Source organism: Kwoniella mangroviensis, assembly GCF_000507465.2.
Source record: "Kwoniella mangroviensis CBS 8507 chromosome 1 map unlocalized Ctg01, whole genome shotgun sequence".
NCBI lineage: Eukaryota > Fungi > Basidiomycota > Tremellomycetes > Tremellales > Cryptococcaceae > Kwoniella > Kwoniella mangrovensis.
Genome location: NW_027062533.1, coordinates 11,516,178 through 11,537,141, shown reverse-complemented (window position 1 = coordinate 11,537,141; position 20,964 = coordinate 11,516,178). Strand labels below are relative to the sequence as shown.

Sequence of the window (20,964 nt, the reverse complement as noted above, 5' to 3'; positions counted from 1 at the left end):
TCGGACGCCAATCAAATATTTTGTATCGTTATAGATTATCTCTTTTAGTGATTATGTTATGAACATGATCATGGAATATCTTTCAATCCTACGATGAGCTCGACGTAGTACTGTATAGCAGGACATCGGATAGTGTGGCACTGACAGCGTACCGTCATGACTTAAATGCTGCTCCTGCTGTCAACAGAAATGTTTTCAAGATATGACTCGACCTCAATGAGATCGGAATCTTCGTATGGTACAGCCGAGAGATGTTCGTCATTTGTCGATTGCTGTTCGTTTAATGCTTTGATGGATAGGATGAATGTCGGGTGAACACGCAGGGAGTGGCACGGTTCATTCTTTCCATACCTGATTCTGATGGCTTTCTTTTCATCGTTACAAGTTCACTCAGGGGATGTATGGGAGCATCCGATAATCTCGTACCATGAACATCCCCGTTGCCTTTTTAGTCTATCTACAATGCCTGGCCTTGTTAGCCCATGAACAATGAACGGAATTCCATGGATGGCTTTGGTAATGACTCTGCACTGACTGAGACAGCACGAGAGAATTTTACGCGCATCTGCAGATACATTTTTGGATTAGGATAACTTTCTATAAACTTTTCAAATCTTTGGTTGTTTTCTAATCGGTATTACAAACTCTGTGCTATCAGTGATCCAGGGTAAAAACCAACCCCAGACGCGAGCATGGACCCTGTATTTATCGTACCATTTTATCATTTCTATCATATTATTTATTTTGATACTTATGTTATGACTTCCCTACAAAGTGATCCTCGAACCACCTTGTTTTCTTTACATTCTGACGCTTCATTCGCTCATTCATTTAGATCACATCTTGGACCATATCTTTTCATTTTCGATTGACGATCACTTTCTCTCATCAACAGTCATTACGATTTGAAGAAGAAGTATAGAAAGTTTATTCGGGGAAAGTCGCAAAACCAGTACCAGTACAGTACGACTACAGTGGTGTTTCTCAGAGATAGAGTTGGAATTTAAGATGAACGATACATTCGAAAAGATATCCTTGCTACAAGAATTAGGTGTACATATACCACCATGGTACACCGCTCTACCATTAGCTGCTAGGATCGCTATTGGATTCGTGGGCAGTGTAGCTTTGATAATTGGTTTAAACGTTTTTAGACAAGTTGTGAGTCATGTATCCTTGAAGTATCATTCACGGTTATGTCCCCATGTAAACTCGCTGATTGTCTTGATGGCTTGTTGTTTGATAGGCTCTGCCACGTAATAAGTCTTTACCTCCTATGGTATTTCATTATATACCTTGGTTTGGATCTGCAGCTTATTATGGCGAAGATCCGTACAAGTTCTTTTTCGAATGTCGGGACAAGGTAAGTTGTACTTTTGAACTTGATCGTGCTCGTCCCCAGATGCCATATAAACATACGCTTATCTATATTGATGCGAATTATATGTAGTACGGAGATGTGTTCTCATTCGTCATGATGGGTCGAACCCTAACTGTTGCCCTCGGTCCAAAAGGAAACAACTTGTCTTTGGGTGGTAAAACCTCTCAAGTCAGAGCTGAAGACGCTTATACCGTGAGTGATAATCAGCTACCATCCTCGTGTTGTCCAGAGAGCGAATGAGTTAATATACTATACGTGGGACATATAGCACCTCACAACTCCCGTCTTCGGTAAAGGTGTGGTGTATGACTGTCCTAATGATATGTTGATGCAACAAAAGAAATTTGTGAGTAATCAAACGGTCTCTTAACAATCATCGAAGTCAATGATTTGATTTTACGCATCTCCTATTCTTGAGGAAAGTAGTTGAGCTAATTTCTGACATCTGTCTCCTTACCTAATCAGATCAAGTCAGGTCTTACTACCGAGGCATTACAGTCCTACCCACCTCTCATCACCTCAGAATGCGAAGAATTTTTCTCTCACGATTTGAAACTATCCAAATCGAATCCAACCGTCAAAGTAGACCTGTTGAAAACAATGTCAGAGTTGATCATCTGTACCGCGGCAAGGACATTGCAAGGCAAAGAAGTTAGACAAGCAATCAACGGCAAATTCGCACAGTACTATGAAGATTTGGATGGTGGTTTCACCCCTTTGAACTTCTTGTTCCCCAATTTACCTCTACCTTCTTACAGACGAAGAGATAAGGCTCAAAAGGCAATGAGTGATTTCTACATGAAGATCATCGAGGAGAGAAAGAAGGGTGAAAGTGATGTGAGTGACGCTCTACGTGTTCAGCCTATCTTGAGTCTTCTGTAGATGGGATTATATACTTATGAAGGCTGACTTGTGACTCGGCTTGTCTCGTCTCTTTCAGCACGAACACGATATGATCTCCTCTCTTCAAGGTTCAGTTTACAAAGATGGCGTACCCCTCACAGACAGGGATATCTCTCATATTATGATTGCTCTTTTGATGGCTGGTCAACACACTTCTTCTGCTACTTCCTCATGGGCTTTACTTCACCTTGCTGATCGACCCGATATCCTGTAAGAGCTATTGTACCCCTTCACGTGTGTGGAAGATAGCTGATAACAATGCTACTCATCGTCCTCAGTGAGGCTCTTTACCAGGAACAAGTCAAACACTTCGGTAAAGCTGATGGTACATTCTCTCCTATGACTTATGAAGCTGTCAAGGATTTGCCTCTTATGGATTCAGTCATCAGAGAGACTTTGAGAATGGTACGTCGTGGTATATACCGTATATCGGTAGGGCCGCGCTGACTGTCTCTTTGCCTTATAACAGCACGCCCCTATCCAGTAAGCTGACATAGGAAACACGTTACCAGGGATTTATCAGCTGATCGTTCTTATCTGTATAGCTCAATCTACCGAAAAGTCATCTCCGATATTCCCGTTCCTCCATCACTTGCTGCCCCTGCTGAAAACTCGTCCTACGTTATCCCCACGGGCCACTTCATCCTCGCTGCACCAGGTGTATCCCAGATGGATCCCCTCATCTGGCAAAACTCCAAGACCTGGACACCCGAGAGATGGCTCGAGGAGAAAGGTGTCGGTCAAACTGCTGTCGACACTTATACCAAATCTGAACAGGTCGATTACGGTTTCGGTGCGGTATCCAAGGGTACTGAAAGTCCTTATCAACCTTTCGGTGCTGGTCGACATAGATGTGTTGGTGAACAATTTGCTTATACCCAATTATCAACTATCATCGCTTATATCGTTAGACACTTTACGATGAAATTGGAAGTTCCATCTTTCCCCGAGACCAACTATAGGGTGAGTATAGCCTTGTTTCTTTTCCACGACTTTTTGTGTCAATACAACAGGGATCATGTAAGCTGATGGATGTTTGGGTGTGACAGACTATGATTGTATTGCCTAAGAACCCTTATGTAAGCTTCACTTTGAGGAAACAAGAGGTTTAAATGGGATAAATATCAGGCTATCCCGGGGTTGGGTCTTTCCAGTTCATGTTGATGAATTCGATTGATAGGACTTTCTATATAACTTAGATGAGGTGAGAATATAACTAAATTATTATAAATTCTATATATGATACCCCCTTTTCTCTCTTTTCTTACATGCATGAATACCCGTATCTTCATACATCGTGAGAAAGGTTCTGTACCTACTTGACGTCAGATCTGCTATGGTGAGTGAGTGATCGGCGATCTTTGAATTTCGATTCCGGTAAAAAGACATGAGATCGTCCCGGCAAGTCTACTGTTATAACATGCTTTTAACGTTCGATGACATCGATATGACAGCATTTGTTTACTGCATTCCCACTGATTCAGTTCTGGTAAGGTAAATGTGGGTGTAAGGAAATCTGGGAGGGGAGAGAGGAAATTATATCATCGATCTGTATGAATACGGTTTACGATCTACAAGATTCACTGAATCGAGTATATATAACTTATCCACTCCTCTTCAGAATAGATATATAAACCCATCTAACTTCAATAACGACTCTGTGTTTTATCTCTTTGTTACAATGTTCAGACCAACTATTCTCAATCGATCAATTAGATTATCACTTTCAAGTCGAAACCAAGTTCGAACATACGCAGATAAGAAGATGACTGATAAAGCTGCTGAAACTTTCAAAGAGGCCGGACAGGCTTTCAAGGTGGGGTTTGAGAGAACTTGCCTTTGTCTGACTTCATTTGAGATTTCGTTCTTTCTCTCTCTTTCTCTCTCTCTATGTGTATCCTGGCTCTTTCCATTATCGATCAATCTGACTTGTCGTATAACCCCTTAATTGAGAGTTCAATCGCTGACTATTCTGAATTGGGGTATATAGTCCGATGGTGCGATCGGTTCCAACTTCAATGCTGATGGCGCGATCGGAAGTAAAGCCCAACAAGGTGAGCATCGAATATACGGTTACGAGTATGGTATCGCATGAGGTAGTGCTGAATTGATGTGTATTGTATTGTGTAGTCGGTGGACCATTCTCCGCTGATGGCGCTATCGGTAAACAGTGAGTTATTTTGCGTCAATCCTCCTGTCCTGTCCTGTCCTGCTTTGTCCTCTTCTATTCTGCTCCGGATCCTGGAGTCATCACCATGTTGACTTGATACGCTTCCTACCATAGATTCACCGACGAAGGTGCCATCGGAGGTACAGGTCAAAAAGCAGCTGAACAAGTTGAAGAAGCAGGTAAAGAAGGCGAAAAGAAGGTATAAACGGAGTTTCAATTCATCGTAAACTGTAGCCTTCTGATAAAAATATACAGACTGGTCTATGCAAATGAAGTTCATTCAAGCAGTCTAACTTTTTCACAACTGATCTGGCACCACATTCTTAGACGTACGTTGAGATGATTCTTCCACCTCCTGTCTGCACATGATCATCTTACACCTTGTACTATTTGTCAAGATAATTCCAGTAAATGAACCGAAAAAAGCCGTCGCATCCCACAGAGGACTAAAGATTTATCTTTCGATCTCGTATGTTTGACTTGTCCACGAGCTGGGTGATATGGTCGCCTCACTGATCGAACTGTTGTCAGGACAGAGCAGGTTTATGGCTTATCAAACTGGCTTTTCAACAGCTTAAATGGATCGCTCGCTTCATACACTGCTCGGGCGTATATCGTTCATTGGCGAGAAACGATGAAAGAAAAGATATAAGAGCAATTCATTGTTGATGAGATGTTACTGCATGGCGTGATTTGGGAACTACTGATGCTTCCTCGATTCAATCTCTCATTATGCCCAACCCAATAATCTGTTCTCTTTCGCTTATTTCTTGCTTGTAGAGTTGATCACGTCTTCATCGGCGACTATGTACACGAAATGCCATCAGCATCGTGTCTCCTGAAGTGCGCAGCGTAGCAATACTAGTACTCATACTCACCATTCAACAACAAGCTCTTAGCATCCAACATAACCTTGTTCCCACTCTGCGCGAGGGTCCCAGCGATCTCTCGAGCAGCTTCAAGTCTTCTAAGTTGTAAGAAGCCCTTATTCGTTCTCACGGCTTCACCGATCAACTCGGCAGATCGAGCTTCACCCTGAGCTCTAACGATGATAGATTGTTTCTCCTGAATAGCTTGATCTACCAAGAATGCAGCTCGTTGAGCGATCTGTTGAGCTACCTGCTTGGCTTCTACGGCATGAGTGAATTCAGGTGAGAAAGCAACATGAGTGATAGATACGTCGTCCAAGATGAGATTGAATCGTCTTGCTCTACGAGTAAGGTTCTCACGAACAAGTCGAGAGACCATTTCTCGCTGGGTGATCAGTTGAGAGGCGTTGAATTGAGCGACGACAGATTTGAGTACTTCGTTGACGATGGAGGGGAGAACTCGCTCGTCGTAGTCTGTTCCGAGTTCTCGATAGCTAAGTGATAGTATATAATGATCAGCTAATTATCGAGTGACTGACACTTGATATTGACATGGATGGTGATGTTGCATGGTCGATTGGATGAATTACGTGTAGAGTTGGTGGCCATGAACGGATGATTAATACTCACATGGTGGGAAGATCATTTACCGATGGTCGTGATAATACTCTACAAGTGATGTTGACCTACGAGCATATCATATCATCAGTCATTAGTTCAGTCGAATGATCAAACTGATACTTACCATTTGTAAATCCTTGGTACCAGTCAAAGAAGCGATATTCCTAGGCTTGGCTCTAACATCGTATATAATGGGAGATTCGAACCATGGTAGCTACACCAACCGAGCCCTCTTAGTCAGCTAATACTCCACACAGAGAGATGTACCTTGTACATACCACTAGATGGGTACCTTCAGGATAGATATCAGGTCTTATACCTTGTACTCTAGAGTATTTGATCGCTCGATGACCACCATCGACTATAAATCTCATCAATCAGTTGACATTCTAGGTCGAGCGAAATCGGAGGGACTGACCATTGAAAATACTATAGTTCAAAGCTATACCACCAGCAAGTAAGACTCCTATGGCTCCACCTCCAGCTAAGAACCCCTTGGGACCACCAGGGAACTGACCACCCCCTCCTGCACCCCGACCACCCCCGCCGCTGGCCTGCATCCTAGCCCTGTTGAGTTGTTGCGCCAGTCGCGCGAATGCTTCTCCTCCTGATCTATTCATTCTGCGTCGGACTGATTGGCTTGGCTGAGAGGAATGAAAGGAGTTTTGTGAGATATATCAAGTGAGGAATGGGAATGAGGATGGATCGATCGGATTTGGAGGAAAACCAGAATTGGCTTCGTAACCTATAAGTTAACCTCGGCTGCAATTACTCGTAAGCTGAGAAAGGGGATGACCACGTGGGACGACCATGACCTCCACTTGGTGACCTTTTCGAAATGTTCCGTCTAATGTAATGTAGCCAGAGTAGATGAACGAGACGACCAGTGACAAGCATATGGATATCAACATCATATACCTACCTACCTGACCCATGGCGATAAGAATTAGCCATCAAAAGAGCGGTCATCTAATCTGATTGTGACCACCTTTCGTCTTTTGTGAAGATGCGACGGCACATTCCTCGTCTGCTATCATCCTTTCGACCGAGGCCTTCAACACTTTCTGCGACCCGACCTACACTGATATATAATGAGATAAGGTGTTCCTCAACTTCTACTGCAACACCAGACCCCTCCGAATCTCAGATACCATCACTCTTCACACCTTCGGGAGAACCATCCTCTTCGAAACCCTTTTACGTCACCACGCCCATCTTCTATGTTAATGCTTGTAAGTTGGATTCTCGTATCTCATGAACCCCTGTACATGGAGACTCCTGCTGATCTGACATGTTGTATAGCCCCTCATATAGGACATTTACATTCCCTCCTGCTGACCGATGTCCTCGCTCGATTCTCCCGCTTGAGACGCCCAGATAGGAAAGTCATCTTCGCAACGGGCACGGACGAACATGGCATGAAGATACAACAGGCTGCTAAAGCGAGGGGAATTGGTGAACAAGAATTCTGTGATGATGTTTCAGAAAGGTTTCGAGTACGTATGGCACTATCTCGACCATATCATGTATGCTTGCATGAATGCCGATTGAAATTTATACGTTCGCTCAGGATCTAGCTAAATTGGCTAATGCCTCGAATACCGATTTCATACGAACGACCGAAAAGAGACATCAGAAAGCAGTAGAGCATTTCTGGGTTAGTTGAGTCAACCATCCACGAGACAGTATCTCGCCAGCGATATCAACATGGAATCTAAGCTGATAAGTCTTTCGTATGTCTTTTCCGTATCGACAGCAAAAGCTAGTAGACCGAGGCGATATATATAAAGGAACTCACTCAGGATGGTATTCAATATCGGACGAATCGTTCTACGCCGCTTCGCAGGTGACGAAAAGGGATTCTGACGGTGTGATAGTAGCGTTGGAAAGTGGAAATGAGGTGATATGGGAGGAAGAGACCAATTGGAAATTCAGGTTGTCAGCTTATAAAGGGTTTTTGAATGAGTGGTTGTCAAAGCCAGAGTGTGAGTGATTCCTCATTTCCTTGTATACTTCATTCACTTCGGATTGCCTAGCTATTCGTACGCTTGTATGATATTATATTGACTGATTTTTCTCTATGCTAGCTGTTCATCCACCATCGGTCCGGCAACATCTCTTATCCCAGATAAATAGCCTCGAAGACTTATCTGTTTCAAGACCCAAATCAAGGGTGAAATGGGGTATACCCGTACCCAATGATCCTGATCAGTCGATATACGTCTGGGTAGATGCCTTGATCAACTACTTGACCGTTACTGGCTATCCAGCACCAGACGAGGGTTGGCCGGCGGACGTTCATGTCGTTGGTAAGGATATAACCAAGTGGGTCATCTCCTATCTACTAATCATAATCACTCGATGCCTACCGACGTCACTTTCGAGTCATTGTGCTGATCGAGCGTGATCTATCAGGTTCCACGCCATACATTGGCCAGCTTTACTAGCTTCCGCGTCCTTATCGCCTCCTAGACGAGTCATAGCTCACGCTCATTGGACGATGGGTAAATCCAAAATGTCGAAATCCAAAGGGAATGTCGTGGACCCGATACAGGCAATGAGAGATTGGAGTGTAGATGGTGTGAGATGGTATCTCATGAGAGTCGGTGGTAGCTTGACGGACGATGCTGGTGAGTGAGCGAGCTGAGAAAGCTGAGTCGTAGTAATCTTCATGATATTCTGCTGGTGGAAGACAGTCAGCTGATCATCCGGTGTTATGATCTCGTCAGACTATGCACCAGACCAAGTAGAAGTCCATTATCGGATCCTAGCGGATCAATTTGGAAATCTGCTATCTCGTATATCAGGTTCGAAGATGTTGAAAAAGGCTACCAGGGATTTAAATCTCGTGACGCCTGAGTCGCAAGATAGAGATGAAGAATTGGATAGACTCCTCAGTGGATTAAGAGATGAGTTTGAGAATAAGATGGAAGTCTACGGAGTTAGCGGAGCTTGTCAGACGGTTATGGATGTGATAGCTGCTGTGAGTGTTTTGCTTTCTTTCACAGATATCTGTGACCTTTATGATCTAAGTGGATTATTGACGATGTTCGTGATTTAGACGAACAAGTTATTTACCGATCTTAAACCATGGTCCGCTGAAGACGGTACCAAAGCGATAATCTACGCTTATCATTCCCTACGAATCTCTTCTATCTTGTTACAACCCATAATACCGACCAAGTCGATAGAAGCTTTAGACAGGCTTGGCGTGCCTTCCGAACAGAGGACATGGAATGATGCTGTCTGGCCGCAGATCAAACAGATCAGTACGGAGGAGGTGGTAGAGCGATTGAAGCAAGGTGGTAGGGAATGGAAAGGAAAAGGTCATCTATTCCCTTTGCCTGATAGAGGGAAACAAAATTTAGCGGAGTGATCTTATCTATCCATGAATGACGAATCTGCATGCATTATACCATGGACACCATGGCGATCAACGAACAAGGCCAATGCATCCGAGCATTCATCCTTTTCAGTCTCTGACAATGGATTTATTCGTACGGGGAGGGGTGGTATGGTCACGTGACATTTTTTTTCCTCGTTATCTCTTTTTGTTGGAATTTGGAATTTTGGTGTGTACGAACGAATGAGCATCAGAATACATGAGCTATCAAACTAACCCCCTCCTTTCTACTTTGTCAGAGTCAGACACGTTCATCTATCACCATCGACACTCACATATAAAGAGTCGATCTATTCCTTTCTTTCTGGTCGGCGCAGGTAGTTTGACCAGTCAGTGAGGACCCACGTAGAAAAATGACATTATCACTCGAAACCCCTCAGGAGGTATTGACTTCCCCCGGACCATTTGAAGGTCCAGAAAAATTATTGGAAGTATGGTTCGCTCCTTCCGTCGATCAATTACCTCAATCTGGCCCATCATCCTCGAGTAACCGACCATATCGAACAAGCAGTAAGAGTAATGAGGAGTTAAAAGGGTTGAGAAAGGTGCCCAAGGAAGTTTGGGAAGAAATGTTGGATATTGTCAAATGCAAGGTATTGAGTGTTGTGGAAGGGGACGAAATCGATGCGTACTTGTTATCGTGAGTTCAAGCTTTCACTCAAAGTCTCAATTCTCTAGTCAAGCAATTAAAGAACGCAAAAAGGATGTTTTGTTTCTCTTTTTTATCAAAACAACTGGTACATCCCCACATCTACCGACAATCAACAGGAAAAAATTCATACATACGAAAATTGACATGCTGACGTTCTCCCTTTGGTCTTGCCTCATAGCGAATCATCTTTATTCGTCTCTCCTCATCTGATAATCCTCAAAACATGCGGAACGACCCTAAACCTCCTGGGATTGTATAGGATAATTGAAATTGCCAAAGAATGGTGTGGTTTCACCAACGTCTGGCGATGTTTTTACAGTAGGAAAAGTTTCTTCTTCCCAGAGAGACAGCAGGGTCCTCACAAAGATTGGGGAGATGAAGTGAGGTTCTTAGATACTGTTTTTGGTGAGTAGGACCTTCCTCTTAGTTGGGTCACACGAGTCCGAGTGCTAGAGATGAGCACCAGATTCGGATTGATAGTCTGTAAATCCTTCTTTTCAAAAAGCATCTTTATGCTAATCCATTCGCCCATTTACCATAGGCACGGCCGGAGCAGCTTACACCGTCGGACCAATGAACCGAGACCATTGGTTACTCTACCTCACTTCGCCTAATACCGTCCCCAACTTACCCTCTTCTTCTTCTTCTCCTTCTTCCTCAATCACTCTACCTGCTCCTACTTCCACTGCTCTCCAGTCGAGATCCGACGGACCTTCATTCCAGCCTACCAAATACCAAGATACGACCCTCGAGATCCTCATGACCCACCTCGCTCCTTCGGCGAGATCGCAATTTTTCAACGACGATTCAAACGGTACTCTCAAATCAGGATTAGAACTAGGTAAAGATATATCAGCGAAATTGGGTATAGATCAGTTGTTTTCAAAAAGCGAGACGGAATTAGATTCATTCGGATTTGATCCTTGTGGATATTCAGCGAATGCCGTGATTGGTTCTGGGATGCCTGATTCTAGTAAAAATCCAGGAGGGTATTTTACGATCCATGTTACGCCTGAAGATGGTTGGTCATACGCTTCATTCGAATGTAATGTACCATTACCAATAGCGGGTACATCTACCGATCCTTCATCTCAAGAAGAAGAAGCAATCAAGAGACCGGAATTGAAAGAGTTGATCAGAAAAGTAGTCAATATATTCCAGCCTTCAAGGTTATCAATCACACTTTTCGTTAGCACCCCAGCTACCACGTCCACCAACGACGGGGAGGAAGGAGAAGAGGAACAACAGACAGAGACGGAACAGAGAGCATGGAAATCTTTCGGAACGGATTTACTAGGGAAGGGATTTGTAAGGAAAGATAGGATAGGGTACGAATTTGATGGATACGATTTGGTATTTGCATGTTTTGAGAAGAGGGGCTGGGAGGAACCGAAAGGTGGGAACATGACGATTGGAGATCATAATGGGGATGCATGAGATGGATCCGAACGATGACGAAGGATCTGCAAAGGAAGAGGTAAATAGAAGAAACAGAGAAGGGGAAGGGATGAATGGTAAAGGGATGGGATGGGACGATCAAAATGTCTCGACTACACTTGTTTCATTCGCTTTTTGTATAATACTACTTTATTCAACTTTGAATACATTTATACATACTTAATCATGTGCATATATATTTTGCTCTTGCCAACCCAGCTATATTGGCACATCTTGCATAACTTGCATGGTATTCATGAAAATATTTCATTGCTGATCGTGATATGTACATACATACTTCCAGAAGCCCATCGTACGATAGCTGGGTCTAATCTGAAGTCGAAGTATTTGAAAAGGCTAAATGTAAGTAGGTAGGTAATGGAAACAGATGAAGGCATAGTAAGGTGAGAGCATGCTGAAGGCAGAATCTGCTGTTGAAGAACACAATAAATAGAAATTCGAAAAAAATGATTCAATCTAGTACAATTGTGAAATACGAAAAGTTGGAATTGTACGGTGTAAAAATGCGCCAGAGCCTATCACATTGGTTGGGGGATCAATTTGATCTATCAATGTCAACGAGTAGCGGATCGGAAGTCGACTCGAGCATTTCTACTCTCTCGCTCTCTGATACAACAAAGATCAAACAAGACCATTGACCCGAGATTCCTCGTTGAATTATATCCCAATAATAAGTAGGAAACCGTTCTGATATCCTTGGCTGATCCTAGCCCAATCCATGCCATTGACCACGTATACGTCTTGCTAGCTGTATATCCTTCTGCATGATTGTCACTCGTTTAGCATGGATCGCACATAGGTTCCTGTGGAATTAGAACCAGAAGATGAAAGAAAAAAGGTTGTCAGCATTGATTTTTATCACACGGTTTGTGTCCTAACTCTTTGAGACATTCCCTCACGCCAAAACCTTCTTCATCATGAGTAGTCCCGGGAGGGTCACATGTGTCTGATACAAAAGAGAAGAGCAGAGAATATGAAAAGAAAGATCTGCCGACTTACGCATCCTCGAATAAATGCACCAGGAAAGCCTCGGCAGCTTCCTGTAAAGCCATAATTGCTGAACTCTGCCAACGTAAATCACCAGCTTCGTTTGACGAGAGATCCAACGCTACTTCGCGTACCTGTACGTGTACGAGTACACAATCAGCGCTTACTGCAATGAGATGATATGGACATTTCCGTATTCACGGTCATTCCCTTCTCGCTACTCTCCTCTTACTGGCAACCTCAAAAAAAGATGAAATGTATATCATAACACTTACAACTCTTGAGAAAGGTAATTTTGCAATTAACAGATCCGTCGATTTCTGATACTGTCTAATCTCCCTTAAAGCTACCGTACCTGGTCTATAACGTCTTTTAGCCCTTGGGGTACCTCCCTCAGATTCTGCCATTGAAGCCCGAGGGTATCCTGGCGCACTACGACCTGGGGCAGGGTTGTATGCTATGGAGATCATCAAAATAAGATCAGCATTAAGCGTTAGGAGTCAAGCAGCAAGCAGATGATATTATATCGTAGGCTAAAAGCTGAAAGTCAAGACGCCCGGATATCCCATTTTTTTCCATATCACATCTTTTCATTCATGGTTGCTCATTGTGATATCACCATCATGGCTAATCCATCAATTTTCTTTACTCCTCTTACTCTACCCATCCTTCATGATCATTCCTCTACCTACGCCAGCCCGAACAAATAGAAACGAGAAGAACCTTCGCACTCACGTCCTGACCTCCTAGGAGCCTTGCCACCTGTACTTTTCCTAGCTGTATTTTTCATTCTCCTCGGTTCACCTATACTCTGTCTTCCCCCTCCGCCAGCTGAGGTCGATGCGTTTGATGGTCGTCCTCCACCTCCTGTTGGATCTGATACTGTCCTGGCCATTTTTTTCCTCCCAGATGGGAGTAGAGGTTCAAATGAAGTATTATGAGATTCGAGTAAAGTCACAAGTTGCTTTTGAGGGAATTTGAACCAAACTAAAATTGTTGTTCGGATTGGGTTCCAACTAGGTTCAGGTAGTTGCGCAGAGTATCAAGATACTACCCTTACTCGTTCGTGGTGTTCCTTCGAGCCTGAGGCTGTATTGATATCGCGAATGACTAGGTTGTCGCTTCGTACGATGATGCTTGATATAGGATATCTGTGATTCGTATAACGCGTTGGTGGAGGATGTTGTGGGTTCGAAAACAGGTATAGCGTAAAGTCAACCGTAGTAGTACTGTTGTAGATGCTTGCTGATCCAAATTAAGAGAGGCAAAGGCGATGAGACAAGCAAGCAACAGATTTGACAATGATTATAGTTGTGAATATGTGATGATTGATAAAGTAAGTCACGTCCGAGTAATGTTGAAGGGATCATTCAACATTACATCTCAAAGAACAGACCAGCCACACTTTCAGGGTGATAACATCAACATCAAGCTTATGCAACGCGATTTTGAGGAACGATTACAAAATTGCGAGCGTTTGTTAGCGGGATCGATCGACAATTAGGAATGGGTTTGTAATACAGTGTAATGCCTGCATGCACTTCAACGGATACGTTATATGATTATTCGTACTGGTTCATCTCATGACAGTCATATTCGTTCAACGGACTAAAAAAACTATGCACAATCCAGTCCAATCAAGTGAACATGAAATGGAATGGAAGAAAGGTGATGCAATGATGTATTTGTACTTTATGATCATACCATTAAATGGGCGTTCACATCGTATTCAAACAGAAGGCGGAATGACCCTAACAACCTGATTCTGACTCTTCTTACCAGTAACAATACTCTACTCTATTCACTGTCCTAGGAAATTCTCTACGTAGTTATCCCGCACCCCATAATCTGACCACACCATCCGCACCAGCCGTACCGACAATGGGCAATTCAGGATGTGAAGCCACCATGTTAACACCTTCGCCTGACCTTTCTCTGTGTCCCGATAAATCCTGTACGCAAGTCTTCTTACCTAGATCCCATAACCTGACGAGACAGTCTGTCGAGGATGTTAAGATGCAAGTAGGTGATAAAGGCGAGATTGAAAGGGATGTTATGGGTGATGGATGAGCAAGAATTGAATGAGTCGGGGTGGACGAGTCTAAACGTATTGACAGACATCCCTATCAGTACGCATATCATCTAATCCACTTTGGAGAGATCACTCACTAGATTTTATATCATAGAATCTTATATAACCATCTTCACCTGCAGTCGCGATAGCAGGTAAAGTCGGGTGACTCAGTACAGCATTAATCTGCGAACTCGGATCTAGTAATTCAAACTCTCTATGTTCAGCTGAAGCTCTTAATTTCAGAATCAAATACCCACCTGGAGACTCTTCACCAAACACTTGCAATATTCTACCATCATCAGAGTCCGTATCAAACAAAAGTACCCTTCCTTTATTGGTACCTATGTATATGTTTCCGTAATCGGAATTACATATTTCCAAACATGTCGGTATCTCATCTTTCGATCGATCGAAAATATCTGAAAAACTAGATTTCAATTGCCATCCACCTTGTCCACCCTGTTCACCATTCGATGAAGTCGCTTTGATCCAAATTTTGATTGATCCATCCGAACTTGCCGAAATCAATTTCCCATTCAACTTCTTGCCGTTGACCTCTCTGGAAGGTAACAATTTCAGATCCCATATGGCATCCGTATGACCCTCCAGCGTCTGAATGGCCAACGAAGAATCATAATTCGAGTATCGATCATGGTGAACAGAGGGTAATTTCCATAATCGGATAGTCGAATCCAACGAAGCGGAAAATATGATTGATAGGGAGCTGGATATCACTATCGAAGTTATGGGGGCGCTATGTCCACGATAGGTTATCAAAGGCTCAATCTCTTGAGCAGATGGTCTAAATAACATAATACAATCAAAGAAATATCAGCCTCACGGTACACACTGTGCGTAGTTCGTATAGTCGATTGATTGATACCCACTTCTGACTCATCACACTGCCCACGTCAACTCCCCACACCTTTACTGTACAATCATCACCTCCCGTTGCCAAAACCACTCCGGGTCCGTGGGCAAAAGCGATCGCTCTGACAATGTCTAAATGCGACTTGAGACTTCTTCTGGTCGTCCAAACTTTATCTTCGGGTCCGTTGTTCAAACTATCATCGGTGGGCTTCGATTCATCCTCTTCCACGTTGAGCGTCAAGGAGGATAGTTGATCTTCGTCTGACGATGAGGAAGTAAGGGGTTTTCGATCCTCTTTTGCCTATTGCATGTGGTGACAGCGTTAGCGAGCGATCAAGTGTACTTCAACCTGAACTCCGACGGATGCAAGGACAGAGCCTGACCTACCTTCTCAGCCATCTCATTAGCATTTCTCAACTCCTCCCTCCACGCAGCCTTACTATCCGGTCTATAAATCGCCGTCAAAATCTGGTTATTACCTTGCTCTTGAGGTACTTGAGTATCAATTTGCGATTTCATTGGTTGTGGTGGTGGTTGCTGTGCAGTGTGTGTGTCAGAGGGAGGAAGGTTGACTGTTCTAGGCGCAGGTGAAGAAGGAGGTTTGGCAGTCGGATCCAGGGACATATCGCTAGATTGCCCTGGTGGGCCTTCTTTAGATTCTCCATTAGGCAAGGAACGATTCTGCTCATGCCGATTATCACTCTCGGTTGTTTGAGATCGCTCTGTTGTTCCGGCTGCTGCTGTTGTTGACGAAGCAAACGTTGAAGGTATATTTTGTTCGGGTATAGATTTTCTAGGTCTTTCTAATGGGTCGACGGGACTTTCGTTGGTGGGATTTGTAGGATTGGTAGATTCAGGTAATGGATAAGTTGGATCTACAGGTGGACGGGGCGGCAATGGGTTGAGAGCTCCGGGTGAAGTCAAATAACTTATTTCTTGGAGACATCTAATGAAGAACGCTCATTAGCATTGGCTTGATTATACCATGAAGATGTTCCCTTATACTAGTTTGCTTGAGAAATGACATGACGAGCTAGATGTGTGATAGTTATCAGGAGGGAATGACGATCGACTCACTGTTTGAGATATTCCCTACTCCTCGCACGAGACTTGGGATCTCTGGGCGCAGAACCTATGTTTTTCCAAGCCGAGTAGGAAGAGTTGGAATCTGTCGTAGATTGTCTGAAAGGTTGAGGTGATTTACCTATAGAGGCAGGATGGATACCATTCATCTTTGAGGGTGGTGGTACAGAGCCGGAGGATCTTTCGGCGACTAAATGTCATGTAGTGATAAGCTCAGTCAGAGTATATGTAAAGGTTTCGATTTCGTATCCTTGACTTACGATCCTCCTGACTACCTTCACTGCCACTACCTTCCTTGTTCTCATCCTTGCTTCCCGTAGACATCCTGTCTTCATCTTGCAACAAGGCCAATTTCGAAGGTGGTATGCTAGATACTTTGCCCGATGCTGAATTGACCGATTTAGTCCTGAAAGCGAGTCGAATGCATATAACAGAATGTCAGCACCATTTTGAACGATACTATGATCGATAGATGCTCTTAATGCTCAGAGATTCAGATAAGGGACTCAGCTCACCTTTCCTGACGTAAAGCGAATTCTAACATTTTCACTCTCCTCAATAGATCAACCTTTAGATTCTCTGCTGAGCGTCTCTGGCCTTCTAACAAAGCTATTCTTGCCTATACACATAAGAGGTATCATTCATATATCAGTAAACCATAGCGTTCCATACCATCCCACGACATATGACATTGCGGGGATGAATACCAACCCTCATTTCAGCTCTTTCAATCTCCCATTCATTCCTATCCCTCTCCCATCTCCTCCACTCAGATTGCAGATAATGCAATACGCTTGCAAGGTTCATCTCCTGCTGTCCTGATCCGCCATTAGATCCCGATCCTCCATCTACAGTACTTGCAGCTTGCTGGTGTTGCTGTTGCTGTTGCTGTTGCTGTTGCTGCTGAGACTGTTGTTGATTATACTGCGGTTGCTGCTGTTGTTGTTGCTGTTGGGCATATTGCTGAGGTGGATATGACTGCTGCTGTTGCTGTGGGTTTGGCGGGACATTGCGAAACATCTTGAAGACTTATATCGGATCAACATAGAAGTCCAAAGACAATTATACCATTCGCATCCGAAGGATTATACCATGTAATCTGTCCTCGACCCAGAGACCGACCGACACTTTTGTAGTGAATCGACGTTGAAATGAAGCGCGCGACTATGCTCTTTCTTTCTTTTTGGGGTCTGAGCGATGGTGATAGGTAGCTATCTATATACTGTGTGGAGCGTGATAGTATCGATGGTCCATGTGAATGGTGGATATGGTCCAAGTCTCTATCTATACACGCATCTTTTGTGTCATAGTCAGTCTCTATACCCATTCAGTATGCTGGCTAATACGGTGTATGCTGTATGCTGTCATCGTCGTTGTCATTGTGCTCGTCGGATTCGATGCCACGCGCTGGATCCCTCTCTCCGCTGGTGTTGGTACTCGATACTCGGGAATACCAAAGTGGCACTCTGGGGTAGCACAAGCAGTACGATGCGGGGTAATCTGATGAGGTCATACATAACATACCCCCGTTGTTTTGTTCAAATCTCGAATCTCGTAAAAATGAAAAATGGGTTTCAGTCTGGACATCAATCAACAAACCAACATCGAGGGCCAAGACTCGTTCTGGCTCAACATACACATCGGATCTCCTGTATACAGTGCACCCACATCTCATCACTCCAAGCATATCGCTCACTCGCTGGGTGTTCACTCGCTGTATATAGGCATCGCATCTGAGATACTCCTCCGCTTGTGATTGATATATCAGCTGCTGATCAACGATGAGCGCCCAACAGTTCTATCAGGGCGGTAACAACAATGGTTATCCCGACCAAGGGGGATATCAGGCCAATAGTTATAATCAACAATATGCGCCTCCTCCTCAACAACAGAGATACCCCAACCAAGGAGGATACCCTCAACAGCAACAGCAATATCAACCACCTTCTGGCCCACCTCAAAGCCAGGGACAATACGGTATGAAACCTTCTCAACCTTATGCACCTCCTCAACAGGGACAAGGGCAAGGACAAGGGTATGGGAATAATTCATATCATCCAGAATCGGGTGCACCACCCGCCTATGTCGATACAGCTCCTTTCTCTCAAGCCAACGAAAAGACAGGTCAAAGATTAAACCCAAAGAAAAGGCTGAACGATCCGATTTTCTTAGTGTTGTTCTTGGCTTCTTTGGCTGGATTCGCGGTAGTCTCAGGTATAGTCATCAAAAGTTTCATTGATGTTGGTGGATTAGGGGGTGGTTTTGGGAATGGGTCGCAGGGTGGTACTGGGTCCAGTGTAACGCTTGATTAGTGAGTGATATGATCTTTCACTATATCCACCGACAAGATTGGCATAATCTGGAAGTCTCTCTCGGTTCAGCTTGTGAGTTCAGGAATGGCTGATGAATGTCCTGTGTTGTGACCTGCAGCCACACGGTCTACCTGCTTCTTATCGTTTGTGCGTTGGGTTTAGCACTGGCTGCTGTCTATTTAGCCGTGAGTGTCGCACCTATCTAGTCAGTGACTGTGGATATATAGCTGAGCTTTACTACTATCACGATTACAGATGGTCCGCGCATTCACCAGGATCATCATTGAAGTGACTTTGGCCTTGACTGTGATACTCAATATCGGTATTTGCATCTGTGAGTTATTAGATACAATCCAGCGTGTGCTGATCAAGCTGATCATATGAGTGTCATTGCCCCTAGACTACTTCATCATCAAGTGTAAGTTTGCCTACTAACATCCTACTTGACCGAGAGCTGATCTCAAATGATGACTTGCAACAGACTGGTCAGGAGCCATCATCTTCTTAGTGATCGCTTTATTGTCTGTTTTCTTCTATTGGTCAATGAGGAAGAGGTAAGTAATCATTGCATCATTAATCGAGTGTACTCTTACTAAATGTACTTACTGTCCTTTAGAATACCTCTCGCCAAGCTACTTCTACAAGTGACGATCGATATCACCAAACATCATCCATCAGTCTATGTAGTAGTACTCCTAGGTCTCATCGTCCAGTCAGCTCTTTCTGTATGGTACACGTTTACTTGCATTGCCGTTTACGTCAAGTGGACCCCTGGAAGTGCAAGTGAGTTGAATACCCCAATATACCACTACTATTCCAGCTACTCAAGCTAATGTGTGGGCGATTGTAGCATGTACCGGTACAAGTTGTTCATCAGGCAAAGTCGCCGGTCTCATCTTTTACTCTACATTCGCATATCTCTGGACTTCTCAGGTAGTAGGAAATGTGATACTCTGTACACTTGCGGGAGGTATCTTTGGTGGTGAGCTATATCCCCCCCTGAAATCCGGTCTTCGATTAGGAATTTCAACTGATTGAACGAATGAATGAATGAATGTCATTGTAGGATGGTATTATTACGGTCCAAGAGTACCCACTGGTGGATTACCCAAACGAGCCACTTTATCAGCTTTCATCCGTGCATCTACGTTATCCCTCGGATCGATCGCATTTGGTTCTTTGATCGTCACGATACTGGAGTTGATCAGATTGATCTTACAAGCTGTTCAGCAGTATGAAGCTGGGCAGGGCGATACGATAGGGGCCATCGTAGCTTGCTGTGTGAGTTTTCAATAACTGCACAGATATATATTGTGGCTTGACGTCGAGGAAAAGAAGTGAAAATATATGAAGCTGACAATTTCATATGCTTAGGCTGCATGCTGTGTAGGCTGTATCGAAGGAATGATCGCTTGGTTCAACAAATATGCCTATATCGAGATTTCCTTGTACGGTAAATCTTACATACCCGCTGCGAAGGATACTTGGGCGTTGCTTAAGGACAGAGGAATTGACGCTTTGGTCAATGATTCGCTCGTTGGAGTGGGTAAGTCACCTGGCTTTGCCTACACATGATAGGTGCTGACTGACTGACTGGTTTCTTGGGTATCACAGCTCTTATGTGGGGAGCTTACATCAATGGATTCTTATGCGCCGTATTTGGTTATCTTTACTTGAGATGTGAGCTTTCAATCGGGTTTTTTTTTTGCTTCCAAGCGGTAAAAGCTGATGAATGGATGAATGTAGTCACGAACCCAGCTTATAATACCGATGGACAATACTCTGCGTAAGCTGTTTCTGCGCGCTGACAAGTAAGGTAAATGAGCTGACTCGGCAATGAACGGTGTAGACCCATCATTCTGTTCTCGTTCTTGATCGGTATAAGTGAAGGGCAGGTGATCAACAGTGCTATCGTAAGTTCCTAACTGAACATCATCCGGACCGTTGGTCCAGATTAGCTGATGCGGTGATGGTCGTCGCAGGATGCTGGTGTATCTACGATCTTCGTAGGATTGGGAGAAGATCCAATGTAAGTGTCAGTTCAGCTGTATACCTCTACATCGATCCGTCGCTAAGTCAGCTGCGCTTCTTAGGGTCCTTGCTGAGAGAAGTCCAGCATTGTTCGAATTGATCAGACAGACTTATCCCAGAGTAGTCGAGGGGGTTCCTAGGCGGTAGACC

The 20,964-nt window shown here is 43.9% G+C and overlaps 8 protein-coding genes across 8 annotated transcripts; 5 read left to right on the top strand and 3 right to left on the bottom strand.

Moving 5' to 3' along the window:
* Positions 1-1,008: 1,008 nt before the first annotated feature.
* Positions 1,009-3,396, top strand: I203_104372 (uncharacterized protein; the record flags this gene model as incomplete). Its single annotated transcript, XM_019144036.1, has 10 exons — positions 1,009-1,161; positions 1,247-1,363; positions 1,451-1,573; positions 1,650-1,727; positions 1,847-2,218; positions 2,322-2,494; positions 2,563-2,689; positions 2,754-2,767; positions 2,830-3,247; positions 3,334-3,396. The coding sequence occupies 10 exons, from the start codon at positions 1,009-1,011 to the stop codon at positions 3,394-3,396; spliced, it is 1,638 nt and encodes a 545-aa protein (XP_019007085.1).
* Positions 3,397-3,965: 569 nt separating this feature from the next.
* On the top strand, positions 3,966-4,659 carry I203_104371 (uncharacterized protein; the record flags this gene model as incomplete). Its single annotated transcript, XM_019144037.1, has 4 exons — positions 3,966-4,100; positions 4,275-4,338; positions 4,415-4,454; positions 4,569-4,659. 4 exons carry the CDS (start codon positions 3,966-3,968, stop codon positions 4,657-4,659), a joined length of 330 nt encoding a protein of 109 aa, XP_019007086.1.
* Positions 4,660-5,217: 558 nt separating this feature from the next.
* Positions 5,218-6,564, bottom strand: I203_104370 (prohibitin-2; the record flags this gene model as incomplete). Its single annotated transcript, XM_019144038.1, has 6 exons — positions 5,218-5,258; positions 5,333-5,817; positions 5,954-6,009; positions 6,069-6,158; positions 6,223-6,305; positions 6,363-6,564. 6 exons carry the CDS (start codon positions 6,562-6,564, stop codon positions 5,218-5,220), a joined length of 957 nt encoding a protein of 318 aa, XP_019007087.1.
* Positions 6,565-6,950: 386 nt separating this feature from the next.
* Positions 6,951-9,320, top strand: I203_104369 (methionine-tRNA ligase; the record flags this gene model as incomplete). Its single annotated transcript, XM_019144039.1, has 8 exons — positions 6,951-7,176; positions 7,247-7,440; positions 7,515-7,601; positions 7,701-7,929; positions 8,032-8,269; positions 8,360-8,574; positions 8,674-8,927; positions 9,006-9,320. 8 exons carry the CDS (start codon positions 6,951-6,953, stop codon positions 9,318-9,320), a joined length of 1,758 nt encoding a protein of 585 aa, XP_019007088.1.
* A 380-nt stretch (positions 9,321-9,700) lies between these two features.
* Positions 9,701-11,436, top strand: I203_104368 (S-adenosylmethionine decarboxylase proenzyme; the record flags this gene model as incomplete). The annotated part of the gene is made up of 3 exons (XM_019144040.1): positions 9,701-9,987; positions 10,178-10,404; positions 10,541-11,436. The coding sequence occupies 3 exons, from the start codon at positions 9,701-9,703 to the stop codon at positions 11,434-11,436; spliced, it is 1,410 nt and encodes a 469-aa protein (XP_019007089.1).
* Positions 11,437-12,163: 727 nt separating this feature from the next.
* On the bottom strand, positions 12,164-13,339 carry I203_104367 (uncharacterized protein; the record flags this gene model as incomplete). Its single annotated transcript, XM_019144041.1, has 4 exons — positions 12,164-12,260; positions 12,457-12,578; positions 12,720-12,901; positions 13,180-13,339. The coding sequence occupies 4 exons, from the start codon at positions 13,337-13,339 to the stop codon at positions 12,164-12,166; spliced, it is 561 nt and encodes a 186-aa protein (XP_019007090.1).
* A 934-nt stretch (positions 13,340-14,273) lies between these two features.
* On the bottom strand, positions 14,274-17,491 carry I203_104366 (uncharacterized protein; the record flags this gene model as incomplete). Its single annotated transcript, XM_065517520.1, has 9 exons — positions 14,274-14,545; positions 14,614-14,715; positions 14,776-15,320; positions 15,406-15,689; positions 15,776-16,334; positions 16,466-16,661; positions 16,732-16,877; positions 16,987-17,090; positions 17,183-17,491. The coding sequence occupies 9 exons, from the start codon at positions 17,489-17,491 to the stop codon at positions 14,274-14,276; spliced, it is 2,517 nt and encodes an 838-aa protein (XP_065374338.1).
* A 761-nt stretch (positions 17,492-18,252) lies between these two features.
* I203_104365 (protein PNS1) lies at positions 18,253-20,961 on the top strand (the record flags this gene model as incomplete). The annotated part of the gene is made up of 14 exons (XM_019144043.1): positions 18,253-18,782; positions 18,902-18,968; positions 19,039-19,117; positions 19,184-19,201; positions 19,265-19,337; positions 19,400-19,566; positions 19,634-19,765; positions 19,850-20,064; positions 20,158-20,329; positions 20,398-20,463; positions 20,530-20,569; positions 20,633-20,696; positions 20,766-20,812; positions 20,877-20,961. 14 exons carry the CDS (start codon positions 18,253-18,255, stop codon positions 20,959-20,961), a joined length of 1,755 nt encoding a protein of 584 aa, XP_019007092.1.
* Positions 20,962-20,964: the final 3 nt, after the last annotated feature.